At 35.3% G+C, this 17492-nt stretch overlaps 1 protein-coding gene across 1 annotated transcript in view; it reads left to right on the top strand.

Moving 5' to 3' along the window:
• The window catches only part of LOC149829605 (uncharacterized), a 57018-nt gene extending 41743 nt beyond the window's left edge, over window positions 1-15275 (top strand). Inside the window, exons 3-8 of the mRNA XM_090016043.1 lie at window positions 9797-10407; window positions 10534-11457; window positions 13126-13305; window positions 13577-13751; window positions 13841-14164; window positions 14508-15275. Coding sequence (XP_089872169.1) covers window positions 9797-10407; window positions 10534-11457; window positions 13126-13305; window positions 13577-13751; window positions 13841-14164; window positions 14508-15172 — 2879 coding nt within the window. The 3' untranslated portion in view covers window positions 15173-15275. The remainder of the gene's footprint in view (window positions 1-9796; window positions 10408-10533; window positions 11458-13125; window positions 13306-13576; window positions 13752-13840; window positions 14165-14507) is intronic.
• Window positions 15276-17492: the final 2217 nt, after the last annotated feature.

Below are 17492 nucleotides of genomic sequence, written 5' to 3'. Positions count from 1 at the left end.
TTTGCAGTTCTTCATCTCCCATTCATGCTTTTTGTTGTATTCTTCAAAGGCTTTTTCTCTCTCTTCACCATCAAGAACCTTGATTTCTCCTCTCTCCATAATGGTGATCTTAGGTTCGGGTTCGGGAATGGTTCCTTTGACGTATCCCCAAAGACCTTTCCCCTTAGTGTGAGCCTCCATATTCCCGGCCCAAACATGATAGTTGGAGCCGTTTAATTTAAAACCAAGTGAAAAATGCGACTCTTTTTCACCTATTAGAGAGAGAAGAGTGAAGAAAAAATACATACCACAAAAAGTTTTTCAAATCTTACTTGACGTAAAATTCTTCTAAAATATTAGAGAAGCAACCATTTCAAACTTCAAAACACAGAAGGCACATTTTTCGAGTCATTCAAAAAACGAAGAAGCCTACGATCCTCTATCACCAACCTTGCTCAGATACCATGTGAGAATATCTCAAAAGAGGTAGTGTGCGACCCAAGCTCCAACTCCACAAAGGGATATGTGCACAAAGGCACAAGAACACTTAGAACCTATGTCACATGGGTGCGGGTGCGGATGCGGGGATTTGGCACTTCCAAAAAACCCGGGTGCAGGGGTGTGGCAGGGACAAAAATGTAATATATATATATATATATATATATATATATATATATATATATATATATATATATATATATATATATATATATATATATATATATATATAAGGGGGGTTCGGGGGTTGCCCTCGGTGCGGGTCCTGCTGTGCGGTCAGCGGGCGGGGGATTATAAGGGGGCAGCGCCCCCCCCCCCCCCTCCCCCAAAGATTTTTTTTTTAAATTCCGCTGCCCATTTCATAGGGAAAAATATTTAAAAAAAAATCCAAAAAATGGACCGAAATGACCCTGGGCGCGGTCAACGCACCCAGGGTCGGGTTGACCGCACCTGCATCGAGTTGCGTCGATGCGAGTGCGGCACCCTGCTAGCCGAATCCCTGTGACATAGCTTAGAACAAAATGTACCCGAGGTACAAATGAAGAACACATGCAAAAATATAAAGAATTTTATTGAACAATTGGAGAACAATGCTCCAAGCATTGAATAAATTTACAATAGGGGTTCAACCCCTTTTATAGAGAAGAGGAAGCCTTGGAGGGGCTCCCACTAGACGTTGGAGCCCTTCCAACGGTTAGAAATCTAACCGTTGGAGGGGTCCAACGTCTAGTGTTGGACCCCCTCCAATGTTGACTAAGTCAAAAAGGAAAAAAGAAAGGAAAAGAAAAAGAGAAAAGGAAAAAGAAAGAAAAGAAAGAGAAATAAATTATAAACATATTTACAAATGTAAATATGCGTAAAATAGTAAAAAGACAAAAATTACCCCTCAGGGTTACATGAAGGAAAATATATATATATATATATATATATATATATATATATATATATATATATAAAACGATAGATACATATACATATATGCATGATACATATATGTATATGTATCTCTCGTTATATACATATAAAAATATATGTATATAACAGAAGATACAATTTAACAATATCTATATCCTTTTTTATTTTCAGCATATCCCAAAATACACAAGGAATTCCTTTTGCAAAAAAGTTTATCATTTTTGTTAGTAAGGACAAAACATTTACAATAAAAAATTTTCAATCTTTTGTAATCAGGAGGAGTTTTAAACAATTTTTCTCTAGGAGACACTTTTCCAAGAATGGTTGAAGGCATCCTATTAATCAAGTAAACCGCTGCAAGAGCGGCTTTAGCCCAAAACTTTTTTGAAACATTTTTAAATATGAGAAAAGTCCTAGTAGTTTCAATAATATGTAGATGTTTTCTTTTGGCCAAACCATTTTGTTGGGGAGTGGTGTGGGTTTTATGAAAACCCTTTTTAAAATAATATTTTTAATCAAAATCAAGTGAAAGCCGGACACCAAAAATATAAAAACTGGCTCGCACGAGTGGTGGAGTCCGGGTCGAACTCAGGGAACGAAAAATACTTCGTATTCAACACACAATCTAGCTACGCTTATTGCCTTAAAAAGTAAAAGAATTAATTAAATAAAATAACTAAGAGAGTGTTGCCCTACGTAGAGGGCTTAAACAAATAATTAAATGGTTTTATTACAGACCCAATTATTGAATTGAATTAAAAATGAACACCTAATCTAAAACTAAAAGCAAAAGTGTCTTCAGTGCTTGTGTCCTTGTCCTATTGTATTGCTTTGCTTCCCTTTAACCTTCCCTCTGTGTAACCTTTAGGTACTTAGGTTGAAAACTTTTGTATAGTTTGATTGAGGGCCCTCTGAGGGCTCCCTGAGGACACTTTTGAGAGTTTGAGGGACCTCCGAGGGTACTTTTAGGGCACAAAAATAGCTCTACTGCACGTTCCGACGCTTCCTTGCAAAAATCAAAAGACAAAACACGAAAAACGAGAAAGCGAACTACACAAAAATTGAAGGTCAATATAAACAAAGATCACAAAAGCATGAATTAAACTAACATGAAATAGCAAGCCATTATAGGACAATAGTAAAACTAACTATCTGAGTAACAAACCATGTAACAACTACTACTTAATCTTGAACAATAAAAATGTGAACTAATCAAATAATGAACTAATTATGAAGTAAATAAAACATGACTACATTAACTATATGCAATCTAACTAAACGTGAATTAAACTAAAACAAATTGATTAATGCTAAACCAAGAAGGAAAACATGAACTAAAATTGAGGATTTAACAATCTAATCAAATGCAGCTACTAAAGCAACTTCTAGGGAAATAACTGTGAAGACACGTGAATGTAAAACCACTTAAGAAAAACTATATTAACTTAATTATTCTAAACTTGACATGAACAACTAAATAAAGTTGAATGCATTAATTCATGAATAGCCAAACCTATATGTCAAAATCAAGTAAAATACTTTCCAACTAAACTATTAAATAAGTTAGCATACTGAAATGAATAAATTACTAATCACTACTAAACACTTGAAAACAACCTAATGACACACCGAAGGCTAATGTAAAACAAATCAGATACAACTAGTGCACGAAAGACTACAAGAACGACTAATGGAACTCATTTGGTTAATGAAATAAAGAACTAATAAAACCAAGAAACAAAAAAAAATTGTATGCAAGACCGACTAATAAAATAAAGAAAACTAAAACGTTGCTGACACACTATACTAATAAACTTATCAACATAGGAATTAGCGTGAATTTAAGCTGCATATAAAAATAAACACAGACATCATTAACTATTCACACAAAATTAAACAATTGATGCAAACAGCCAAAATCGGCTACAGTAAAAACGATATTCCAAAAGAATAAAACGAAACTATAATGATCAAACAAAATGACTATTTCTAATGTACTCTATGATAGGAATTTTTTGTAGATAAAATGAAATAAACTAAGTACTTACTGACCAAAGAACTTACCTAACTTCAATCTAAACGATGCTATCAAAGAACAATAATGACTATAACGGCTAATGAAGAAAACATTATTTATTTAATCTAAAGAATATCGACCCCAACCAAAACATGAGACACGTCATTTTATGCTAGATCTGACCTAACCCTAATAAAAAAACTAATCACAGAACATGAAAATATATGAAACCCCTATTCTAAATCTAACGATCTATCTATAAAACGCGATTATTCAACACTTAGATAAAAAATGGCTAAACTATCAAATCAACATATATATTTTTTGTTTATTTTCAGACGTAGACACGAAATAACCTAAATGAATATGCAGAGGTTATGATCTACTAAAAATATATGCTATGCGATGCTTAATGCAATGGAAACCTAAATCTACGATGAAAAAGATAGGGAAAGAAACAAACCGTAATTTGCTTCCGATGGAGGGGTTGAGAAGAAGAGGGTGGTGATTCCAGCTGCGTGCACACGATCCCACCAAAAAAGAAGAGGCTGCCGATGAAGAGAGGATCCGAGGCTTGATGAAAAGGAGGGAGAAGAAGAAGAAGAGGAGAGGAAGGGAGAATGAGAAATAGACTTTCAGAGAGAGAAATCAAGGGAGAGAGGGAGGCAAGATGGAGGGGATCACGTTTTCCAATGCTGGAAAAACGTGTTTCCCTTCTCAACATGTCTATTTATAATGTAGAATTAGGTTAAAACACCTTTTTCAAAACAAGTCCGATAATTTTTCAATAATTTCCAAAAAAGGTCTTTTGAAAAACATGTTTCATAAAACTCACATTCCTAAACTAATTAAAGCTCAATTAATTAAAAACCTAATCTAATTAACTTAAGAAAATCCTAAACTAATGAAAAACACTAAAAAAACGCAGGGAAAGGCTTCTGACTATGTGATTTTATGATAAAATTCAATGCGATACGGTTTCTTGAAACTAACGATAAAAATGAGTTTTTAAAGCGATTTTGTCATGGATCATGCATAAATTAAGATGAATAAATATGTAAATTGCATGCATGATCAGGGAGTATATATGCAAGATTTTTGATGAATAATTCCATGATGATCAAGGTAATTTTTGAAATCATTTGATACAAATTTTCTTCTGGAATCAGTTTTAAAATTTTTTAATGTTTGTTTTAAATTGATTTCTAACATAGTTGTGAAATTTTTGAAAACATTCAAACACTTCGGATTTGACTATAAGAAAATATATCCATGTATGTCTATTATAATTATCCACAAAAATAACATAGTATGATACTCCTTTAGAAATAATCGGTGTCGGTCCTCATACATCTTAATGTATTAAGTCAAATGGTTCTTTAGAGACAAAGTGACTAGGTCCAAAAGGCAAAATTTTTATTTTTCTAAGGATGTAATATTGACAAATAAAATCTTTTTCATTACAATTTTCGAGAAATGGAAATAAGTGCAATTTTGAGTATTTTTGAAAGAATTTTGCAATGTTCCAAAACTTTTGATTTTTAGAGAGGTTCCAGTGGTGGTTAAAATATAAGAATCATTTGGGTTAACACGACATTCAGATAATATGGACTCATTTGGAGTCATATGAAAAGATGCATCGGAATCAAGGATCCAAGAGGTCTTACTAGGGTCCACGCTAGTAGATATGACCGCACCGGAGAGGGAGGAAGGTTGATTCTTGAATAATGGTTGTAATGCCTCCATAAGTTGAGCAAGCGACATTGATCCAATACCTTTAGAGCTTTCATCTATATTGCTTTTCTCAAAGGATGGTCATACGAAGCAACCTTCTTTTCTTCTCTTCTATCTTCTTTCCTTGTCTTCGGTCAAAAGAGCTTGATATGGTCTGACTCATTATAAAAATGACATATGATCTTTTTTGGATTCATACTCATTAGCGCCTCTTCCAAAATGTGGAGGCTTATAGGTTCTTGTATGATTTTTGGGTCTTGATATATCAAGAACCAAATCTTCATCTTTGGATGAAGTGATTTTCTTCATTCTATTTTCTTTCATAGTTAATTATTCAAAAAATGACAAACTTAGTTCTTTCAAATTCGGGTCTAAGGCCATTAACAAAGTGATAAAAATGCTCTATTTTGATTTATTTTTCACAAAGCTCAATATCTATAAGACAATGCCATTTAGGCTCTAAAAGCGCCAATTCATCTCAAAGGAGAGAGAGGGCATTATAAATTTTTTTTATGCTCATGTCTCCTTGGGTCATAGTCCTAACTTTATTTTGGAGGTTGAGCAATATTCTCTAGGGAATACATATCTTGAAGATATTTCCAAGCATTACTATCAAAATCAAACTTTTCCAAACTAGAACATTTTTTATACCAACACTATTAATGAACTATCCTATAATCTTATAATGACCCATTTTTCATTCTTTCCACCTTTTCTTATAATCGGGAACAACTTTGGTCATGACATCTCCTTGGAACACTACTTCTTTTTCATCGACATTCTTTGTAAGCACAAGTTTTGGCTCTTTCTTGGTGCCATCCAGCAAACTCTATAAACCCTTGCTTCAAATTTGATGTTTGCTGATCGATGCCCACATAACATAATTGAATCATCGAGTCTCACGGGAATGGAGACGATGGTCTCTCATTCCTCTTCCATAGTAATAACTATGATGAAGAGAGAAAGAGAGGGGAAGTGAAGTTTTATTGGACACCAGGAGCTCATGATCCACAAACTTACGTCCACACGAACAACACATCCTCAAGAATCAAAGGTTTAAAGCTCCGAAATGAATTAAAACAAACACTCAAACCTCACACAAGAAGTACGAAACACACTCAAAATGTGTTTACTCACATAAGTCACTAAGGGCCAACAAAAACACAAAAAAAGATATTATTGAGAGAGGAATGCACAAAGAATGCATTAGGAAAAGCATAACATTTAATGGGACAAGAGGTCCCTATTTATATACAAAAAAGAGGGCCAAGAGGACCCATATAACTGTTGGGAAAGGCCCCAACAACTAGAAATATAGTTGTTGGAGATTCCCAACAGCTATATTGACTATAGGACAAAAAAGGTCAGTTCTGCCCCTAAAGGGCATAGCCTATTACATGCACAAAATTGACATCATACCCCTAATGGGTATTTCCTTTTACAAGATAAAAAAAAATATTATATATATAAGTGAATACACACACATATATACATGAACGTAAAAATATGTACATAACAATATGTATATATATTACTATATTAAAAAACGAGGAGGCTTAGACATGGCTAACATGGAATCCTCATCTTTGGAGGTACGTTTTTTTAGTCTATTTTCCTCCATAATCAATTCTTCAAGTATCTCAAGAATAGAGGAAACATCACCTCTATGGAGAAAAGTAGGCTTGGTACCTTCAAATTTGAGTCTAAGACCATTGATGAATTGATAGTAATGCTTCCCTTTACTTGCTTCTCACGGAGCTCTATGTTCATAGGACTGCTTTTTGGGCTCAGGTAGGGCTAATTCATCCCAAAAGAGAAATAAAACATTATAATATTCATGTATGCTCATATCCCCTTGGGTCATAGTCCTCACTTTGTTTTGAAGATTGCACACATTTGCAATATCTTTTAAAGAATAATGTCTTGAAGGTATTTCCATGCATCACTTGTATAGTCGAACTTTGCCAAACTTGTACACTTTTTGGTATCCACACTATGGATGGGCCATGCCATGATTTTGGAATGACCCATCTTCCATTCTTTCCATCTCTTCTCATAATCGGCAACTGCTTTGTTCGTATCTTCTCCTTGTAGTGCAACCTCATTTCCGTTGTCATTATTGGTGAGGATAAGTTTTGGCTCCTTATCGAAGCAATTAACCAATCTCTATAGCTCTTTGCTTCAAATATGGTGCTTCACAATAGAAGCCCACATCACATAATTGGTGTCATTGAGTATTACAAGAATGGTGGTGATTGTCTCACGGTTTTCCTCCATCACAATGAGCAAGAAAACAAGGTGAAAAAAGAGTATTGGATAACAAAGCTCTTTTGGACACCACGAGCTCACGATCGCTCAATCCACAAGCTCATGTCGACACAAACACTTTGTCTACAAGAATCAAGAGCCCAAGGCTCTAATACCATGTAATAAAATAAGGAATGAGCCCACACACCTTACAAGAGGCACAAACACAAGCCACAACAAGGCACAAACACAAAAACCACTCAGGGCTAAGAAGAGCACACTCAAACAATTAAAAATAAATGATTTATTAATAATAAATGCACACAAAAATGCATAGTAAACAAGGCACAAGAAGTCTCCTATTTATACACAATACAAGGAGTAGAGGGGACCATAATCTCGCCTTTCTAGCCGTTGGGAGGCGCCAATGACTATAATAGTCAAAAGACCATTTTACCCTTACCAAAAATAAAAAGTACATTTGCCCTAAAATACATTCTAAAATAAAAGAAAAATAAATAAATATATATACATACATTAAATATATGTATTTACATACATATACATATATATGTGTGTATATATATATATACCTATATATACAACCAATACATATTTGAACACATACATGATAGCCTATGTCACACGGACTCTTCTAACAGGGCGTCACACCCGCAGCCAGACGAGTGCAACACTTTGACACAACTTCCTTTATGTTAGGTGAAGTCAACCACACTGAGGTCCATTTCTATCCAAAAGTAGATTCAGTTAACCCGTCCATTTCTATCCAAAAGTAGATTCAGTTAACCCTAATCAAGTCCATTTTTATCTATATTATATATAAATACATAAATGCACACAAATACACATAGTGTTAACTTAAAACTGTTAAAATATATATATATATATATATATATATATATATATCCTCCCCGCACCCAAATTTTATTAAAGTGCCACATTGCCGCATCCACACCCGTACCTGCACCCGCACCCGCACCCGCACCCGCACCCGCACCCGCACCTATGTGACAGATGGTAGCCGTTAGTTGTTTGTGGGTACTTGATAACTAGTTAAATCGCTCAAGGATATTGTGAGTTTAGTTAAATGTTATTTATTGGTGTCTTAGAAATTTCTCATTGTTGTTAGATAATCGAACTGAGAATTAGTTCGAGGTGGAATTCAAACCTGAGGCTTCTTGGTTAGAATGGTGCAATGCTAACTGGTCCAGATTTCTTGTTCAACTCCTATCTTATTAATGTTTGTATGACATTTTTATTTTATTTTTTTACAAAAATAAAAATTTTCAAGATTCAACCTAGTCACTCAGTTAGCTGCTTGAGTTCTAAGTCGTAGGGTAATCAACTTGTGGTTAGTGTCATTCTTTCTCAATATCCATAATTATATGCTCGACTATCATTTGTTCAACAGATTATGACTGATCAATTTTTTATTGTTCTTCAATCTGCCATTTTCTCTTGAAGCATAAAAGAGAAGGAACTTAATTAGGAAAGATTGTTAAAAAAATGCTGAGGGGAAAGTTGCCACAGCCACCTGCAACAAAATAAAACAAAAACAATGTGAATCAAAGCTAATTCTTTTGAGGCCACTCACCATGTGTTATGCAATCCATAATAGAGCATAAATGTCTTTACTCATCGAGAATGCAACTGCACATTTTATTCTTTTCTTTTTTCTCCATAATCTTTTTCTTGTTTGCTTAATATTTTAGCTGTATGTTATCATTCAAAATTTGTAATAATTTGTCATTGGCATGTGAAGAACCTTAGCCTTGATCTCTATCCTATTCAATTTACATTCTTGTGTAGCAGAATCTGCCATACACCTTCTGTATATGCTTGTTTAAACACCAATTTCAAGTTACATGCCTGTGTGCAAGAAGTGACAATGTTCTGTATGTTCTTCCAGGGGCCTTGAGATGCACACATATCTGTTTGAATACTTAGTTGTTCTAGGTGCTGCCACGTATTTACATTAAATGGTACATGATATATTCGTTTTAAAACCATCTCTTCTTATTTTGATGAACTTCTTTGTTTGCTCGAGCCATAATCCTGCATCCCTCTCTCAAAAAACACCCATACTGTACTTGCCACACCTATTCATACTGCACATATTTTTTTGTCCATATTTCATAAATTTTTGCAATTCATTCATGGATGGGCTGCATCTGTGCAATGTTTGTGTACATGCTGCAATTGGAGATGCTCATTCATGTTGATGGATGCATCTAAAGGGAGGGAAAATACCATCTCTATAGTTAAGCTGGTGGGTTAAGCATATCGTTCGATGTAATTGTGCTGCTTGTCTATCATTTTGATCGTAATGTAAAAGCTATCTCCTATGACATGGCGTGCATAAACATTGGTTTTTGATTCATTTAGGCACTTGTATCAATGATGATCTTTTAGTGAAGAAAGAAACTTCCAGCATTCATCAGGGAAAATACAATTCTTCTCTTGCATGGCAAAGCCAAAGTGGTGCTAAAGTTGCAGATTTGAAATGTTTTGATGACAATCATTCAGCTGAAATTTCAGAGCAGAGTGCATGGTTGCCTTTTATTGGAACATCAGGGACATCAGTGTCATCACCTTGCGTCACATTGCATGATTGTCAGCCCCCTTCACCAGATATCTTGCCTGATGTGAGTGCTTGGACACTTGTGAATTCAGACTCTGTCTCCAATGGATGTTTCAGTCAAGATGACTCATGTAACACACGTTCTACAGTTGTTTATCCAGATGCAACATGTTATCCATTTATTCAATCATTACCACTGCTACCAACTGGCAACAATCTATCAAATGAGATAGGCAATGCAGGAAATACAAGTTGCAATAGCTGCCTTCCTGCGGATCCATTTAGAAACTCCAATGGCCCTGCTGTTTTTTCTTTTAAGGGATCCAAAAGTAACTCAGCTGCGGAGGGTGATGCAGTTCACAATTTGAAACAAAAACACAATGTCAGCAACAATAGCAACACTATTTACTCACAGGTTATGGGACATTCTTTCTCAAGTTACAGGGGTGACTTTGATTATTTTTCACAAGAGAAGTCATTTGGAAATTCTGAGTCAAGGTCCCCACATTCTAATCTTTCAATTTCTGCTAATTCTGTACAGGTTTTGGATGTGCCTGTTTTTTCTGGTCAAACTTTGCATGAGAAGAATGATCAAGTCATTTCTGCTGTGGATTCACCCTGTTGGAAAGGGGCACCAGCTTCTCGGTATTCTCCATTTGAGGCTGCAAAAGATGTTACTTCACCGCATTGTTTGAAGAAATTTGAATTGTGTGATCAGTTTCTTCCTGTGCATGATGGACTTGTTCCATCTTTCAAAGCATCCAACACGTTGATTAGGAGGGATGATGAATGTGTTGATGGTTCTTCGCTACCTGTTTGCCATATGAACCCTTTCTCTCTGCATCTAGACCTTAAATCTGCGATGATAGATGAAATGAATTTAGGTGCATGTAAGAATTACACTAGTGTTATTTCTGAAGGAATTCAGAAGAAGAGGGAACAGTGCATTTCTTCCACCTGTGATCAAAACAACTCTGCATTGAAAAATTCAAGCATAGATTCTTTAGCCAAAGAAAAATCTGATGCAATCTCTCTTGGAAAAGCCATCATGTCAGAAGCCATAGTAACAGATAATTCGACTAATCATAAGAGGCCCGTGCAGGATGGGTTGTCAGATTTTTTCTCTCAACCTTTTGGCTATATTCAGAATTCACTTTCTGCTGGATTTAGCATTTCCACCGAAGCTGCTGAAAAACTTAATGGGTTTTCTGATAATTCAAATGGACATCTGCCTGCAAGGACCGACACACATACAGTGCTCAAGGCAATGTATAATCTGTCAGCTTTGCTTCTTTCAGGTTGTTATACAGATCAAAATGGCCTGAAAGAACATGACCTCAAGGTTCTTCAACTTGTTATTAATAATCTTGATGAGTGCATTATCAAACAATCTGGTCATCTATCGAAGTCTTGTCCTCCATTAGACAGCTCTTTCATCCGCAAGCACGTAGCTGATTCTTGTGGGGTATGGCTTATATTTCTTGTCTGGTTTATATGCTAATGATTATTTGAGTGAGCAGTAGTTACTAGGAGCTTTATCAGGCAGTTATCATAATTTAATTAGGACGCTAGCACTGGCATATTAATTGTACTGTCGAAATGAATGTTGTAAGTATTGTACCGTATCATGTGATACGGTACAATACATATCATAACTATAGCCTAACTTGATACGCGATATGAGTGTATCATATCTGTATTAGCTATATCATACGATACAACCCTGTATCGTACCATCTCGTACACTGCTGGGTGTATCATATGATACGTGTCTGGTACACTTTAAAAGGGACAAAACTCTACTTTTTTAATTTTGGGTTTTAAAGACTTCTCTAGGACCGATTCTCTCATTTGTGTAGAGGCCTTATTAGGAGAACCCACACACCCTAAGAGGCATGAGGGCGATTTTGGTGCCGAATTGCGCGCGAACGAAAGGGCTTTTGCGGATTTCTCACGTAAGAGTGCATTTCCATCATTTTTTTATTCAAGGGAGTGGGCTAAGGGAGGAGAAGAAGATGAAGATAATGATGTTGATCATGATGATGATTGAGGTTATATTTTAAAAAAACTTGGTTATTTAACACTTAAGTGTTCATAAACTTGGTTATTTTGTTTTTGTTTGTGTAATATGAAAGTATGAGTCTTGTAGCATGTTGTTAGTTGCAAGTTATTTAATATTTTGCATTGTTCTTGTGAGATATGCATGCAATATTATCTATATTAGTTGATGTTTGATGATGACTTATACAACTCATAGAGACATAAATGCTTCGTATGTGATTTTATGGTTTATTTTGTGCAATTCATCATTGTTTCATGTGTTATGATTTTTTAGATTTTTTGCTATTTTTTTCTTGAATTTTTGAAATTTTTTATTACAAAATTATGATTTTTTAGAATACGCTACAATACGTATCTTTGGCCTTGACCGATATGGGTAAGGATGCTCTACTTACAACCTTTGTCGAAATACAACTCGATTTGTGAATGGAAATCTAGAAGCTTTCCTCTCGTTAGTACTTTAGGTTTATTGGATGTTATTCTTTATATTCTTGCAATTTTCTTTGAAAATTTGTGTTCTCTTAGAGTCCAGACATTTATGGGGAACAGGGGTCTCATTGTTTATTGAAAGATTTTATCCCTGTAGATGTTTGACAATCTATACCAATGATTGAGGCTTTTCTGCAGTCTCCAGCTGTGATTAGTATTCTGGCACTTATGTTCTCTTGGGAGACTCTTAGGGTTCACACTCTGTTGCTTTCGATATGGACTCTTGCTATATAAATAAATTTGCAGGATGTTGGTTGAGAGAGTTCTTGCTACTTGCTCGAGTCTTAAGACTCGTTACAAGAAGTATTGGCTTTTTTATCATTTCAAGTCTTAACTCTTTCCTGGTTCTCCTTTTAGTTCTTCAGCTATATTTTGTTACTCTGCTTTTATTGACCTTTCATTTATTCATTACCATGAGACCAATTTGCATTTGGCTTCTTGTCTTGACAGGCAGCTTCAAATGACGGTTTCATAGGTCCTAATTTTTGAAGTTTCCTTTTCTTTAATTGCATATTATTCAGGTACTGTTCATGTAGACACTATTGGAAAATGTTATATCAAAAGCTGCAATTTTGTTTCCTAGGCTGCAGGTCAGGACAATCATTTGGACTTCATTGACCATGTTGGCCAGAGCAGCAATAAGAAAGCCAGTGAAACTGGCAGATCAATTCATACGAATGGCACTCCAATCACTGTTCAGTCTCATAAATTTGCTTCTATTGGTGGTGACCTACATTTTGAGGAAGAGAATAGTACAAGTCAGGTAATTTTCTTCCAGGGTCTTCCAGTTTATTTTGTGGTGGTGATAGGGTTGCCAAGAACGCAGAAAAATCAAGCCTTCATTGTCAAGCTGCCACTTTTGTAAAAATGAAGTTTTATAATTATTAAAAGATGGGATTTTGGTGAAAAAATGATGTTAACTGGTAGCTGCTGACAGTTGTCAAGCCTTCTTTTTCCAAATTTGATGGCGTTGTCATGAAATCATGTCATTTTCTTTTGCTTCTTTTTTTTTGATTCAGTTGGTTTGTCCATAGGCTATGGAAAAGCTGTTGAATAATTTTTATGATGGAGAAGAGAACCATCCGCAAATTCATCTGTACAGAAATTTGTGGCTTGAGGCTGAAGCAGCACTGTGTGCAATGAAGTATGAGGTCAGACTGGCCGAGATGAAAGCTGAGATTGTGAAACACAAACAGCACCATGGTAGAGGTTAACCAATTCCGATGGAGGGTTAATCTTTTCTTTTCTAAACTTCAGCTATTCTGCATTGTAGAACTAAGCATGTGTTCCTTTTACAGATTCCCATGGTTCTTTAAATACAAGATCCAACTCTAGTTCTGGGGAAACAAGATCAAACAATGTACACGATGGCATCGAACAGAACTCTGATAAGGCTAAAGGTTTATTGAGTGAGCATGATGATGTGGACTCCTCAGTTATTGCACGATTTAAAATCTTGAAACAGCGAATTGAGAGATCACATAAGCAGGAAGAAGGGCCCACATTATTACCCAACTCTAGAGACATTAAAGACATCGATTCTGATCAGCATAGAGAGAAGCCAGTCATGCAGGCCCCAATGAAAGCTGAGTTTGAGAATCACAAACCACACAGTGGAAAAGGTTAACCAAATCGGGTTTCATCTACGTCCCTTCCTGTATTTATTTATTTATTTAATTTATAACACGGAGAAACCACATCCGGAACTGAAGACCTGGTTGCGCTTGTCTTCAGCCTACTGTACCTACAGTCTGCCCTGGAGGCTTAAAACTCCGTGGGTGTGCGCCCCCCCTAATAAGCCTTCTACTTCACCTTGTGGAAGGGGTTGCCTACATGGGGACTCAATCTTGGGCTAGGGGGAAAGCACTATATCCACAAGCTCGAGGCCATGTTGGCAACCCTTGGGGTTCATCTCTTCACTCACTTATTCTGCATTGTAGAAATAAACGTGTATTTTCTTTGCAGATACAGCTGGTTCTTTAAATGCAACGTCCAGCTCCAATTCTGAAGAAATGAGATGTTCAAATGGAAATCACGATGGCATGGATGATGGTATTGATCAGAACTCGGTTGAAGCTAAACGGTTGCTGCGTCTTCCTGATGATTTGGAGTCTTCAGTTATTTTAAGATTTAAAATCCTTAGAGAGCGCATTGAGAAATCCAATATGCAGGAAGAAGGGCCAGCAATATTGCCAGACTCTATTGATATTGAAGACATTGATTGCCACCAGCATACGGAGGAACCGATCATTACTGACGTTGGTTTTACAGAACAATGCTGGAGGCCATACATAGCTGCTGCACTGCAGAATAGTCTGGTCCAGTTTCCAGAAGATCGACATGCAGGAGGTTCTTTTATACCAGCTACGCATGTTTTGCTCAACAGCAGCACGTACAATGTGAGTTCCACGATGGCTCCAGAAGAGCCAGACGTAACCGGAGCTTTTCCTGTGTGCACTAAAGATGGGCTCGTATCTCTCATGCATAATGGAGAACGCACTCTGAAGAAGGAACCAGTTGAACAATTAAAGGGGTCTGAGAAAAGATTTGCCAGTGGAGCCGCAAGCTCGTCCCAGTCCGACTGCACTTACGATTGGGAGCATGTGCTGAAGGAGGAGATTTCATGTTAAAGTGCCATGAAAACGAGATAGACAGTCTTGGAAGAACGGGCTACTTCAATCTATAACATGTATTAACATTTGCATCTTGCATTCATCCGCATCCATTTGGGCTTCATTTTTTTTTTCCATAGACAGGGTTACTTGAGCCATTCTGGCAGACGTGCCAAAACTTATCGCAGGGAGCCAGGCCCATTAAATTACCCGGTTCTTGGTGAGGATTCCTTCGTCATGAAAAAGTGTTTATATATATATATATAAGATGTTAATTGACAATATGTGAAGGAGTATGAACCAGTCACAGATATCCATGATATTTTCAAAATATTGTGATATTATAGCTGTAAATTCATAAAACGATAATATAGGTAAAATATCATGATATTTTGAAAATATCATTAATTTGATAATATCGTGATATTATCAATTAATTTTAGTGCTTTTATTTAATTTTTGCATTTTAAATGTTTTTTCTTTCTTTTACATTTTACTTATTTCTTTTATTATTTATGTATTTTTGTCTAAACATGATATTTTCCTACTTTTGTTATTTTATATATTTTTTAAGCCTCAAGATTTTTTTGAGATTTATCACCAAACCTATAATATAACGATAAATAGCCTTTTTTTTTTGAAAGCTCAGCTGGGGTTAGACCCACCCCTACCAGTTATACAATTGTGCCATTTGGTTTTGAACGTAAAACTTCCCAACACAAAGTGACGTGCACTAGCTGCTCCTACCAGACAAGAGGAGCCTTCATTTGTATCACGATAAATATCCTTGTCGAGATATAGCTGATATCGATATTTGTGATTGGTATGAATCAAGAATTTTTTGTTTTTTTTTTTTCTTAAATTTCACTGTATGAATGTGATTTAGATGCTTTATTTTTATAAAAACAGACTCTTTGGATAATTGATTCTTATATACGGGTAGGTTTTTATAAGGTTTAAAAAATTGATGGTATAAGATTTTTTAAAATATTTAGTGCCTAAAAAATCATGTTTTTTTTATCGAAAAACATTATCCAACACATTTGTATAGTTAGATTTAAGTAATACATGAAAAAAACCTTTTGAAAGCCTGGTTAGCTAGAAAAGTAGTTAGTAGTTGCTACGTTCTCATATAAATAAATGAATATATATAGAGAGAGTAGAGCATAGGTACTTGAACATTAGGTGCTTGCGATACATGTTTAATGAGTTTTTATGCTCTTTTGGTATTTTTTTTTACAGTTTCAACCTTATAAATGACCGATTTATGAGAAATCCACACCATGATCATGTGTTTTTAATAAAAAAAATGATATTTGGAGCCTAAAAAATTTACAAAGATTTTGAATAGTTGATTTTTCAAACCTTATAAAAACCCACGGAATTGAACACTTCAAGAGTTGATCCCTATAAAATCAAGTATATAGATCATATCTGTATGATCACAATATAAAAGTAAAACAAAAAAGATATGAAAAACTCATCATATCACAAGTACCTACGCTCAACTCTCTCTATATACCTATATATATAATTCATGCTAAATATGACACGATGCTAAATGAAATATTTTATCAATTTTTTTTTTTGTGTTTTTTAAAAGTAATCTATACGTTTGTTTTTATAGGAATCGATCCTTGGAGTATTTGATTCTGATACATTGACAGAGTTTTATAAGGTTTCAAAAATCAATGGCCTACAATTTTCATAATTTTTTGAGGTTGACAATACCATTTTTTCATAAAAAATGCATGATCTAAGTGTCAATGGTGTTACTTTTTTTTTAAAAAGATATTTTCAATAAAAATCAAGTGTAAACCACACACCAAATCTAAATAATCGGCTCACACAAAAGTGGTGAAGTCCGGGTTGAACCACAAGTTACGAGATAAGAACAAGTATTTCAAATAAATCACACTATTTATTGCCTCAAAAATAGAAAAGAGTACGAAAGCAAACACGCACAAAACCTATTACAAAAGCGCGAACGACAATAAAAATTACAACCCGAAAATGATAAAAATGACCTAATGCCCTAACTATAAAAATAAGAAAATAAAAACTCCAAATATAATTTCGCGCCAGCTTCCTTCAACCCGTGTGCAAGAAACTTTAGTGGGTCCACTTCATCCACCTTGTCCACCGTAGTGCTCATTGAGGCCACCACATGCAATCACACAAAACGGAAACACAAAAGACAAAACTATTTATATATTATATTAGTGATCCGACAAAGACTCAACTAGACTTAACTTAAGCATTCAAAACTTAATTTTAGGTTCTGATTTTTTGATGAAAATCAGCACATAACACGTACAAAGTAACTCAACTACGACAC

Source organism: Nuphar pumila, chromosome 8 (genome assembly GCF_984573655.1).
Source record: "Nuphar pumila chromosome 8, dmNupPumi1.hap1.1, whole genome shotgun sequence".
Classification (NCBI taxonomy): Eukaryota; Viridiplantae; Streptophyta; class Magnoliopsida; order Nymphaeales; family Nymphaeaceae; genus Nuphar; species Nuphar pumila.
Note: the sequence above shows the minus strand (reverse complement) of the source record. Positions and strands in the feature narration are given on the sequence as shown.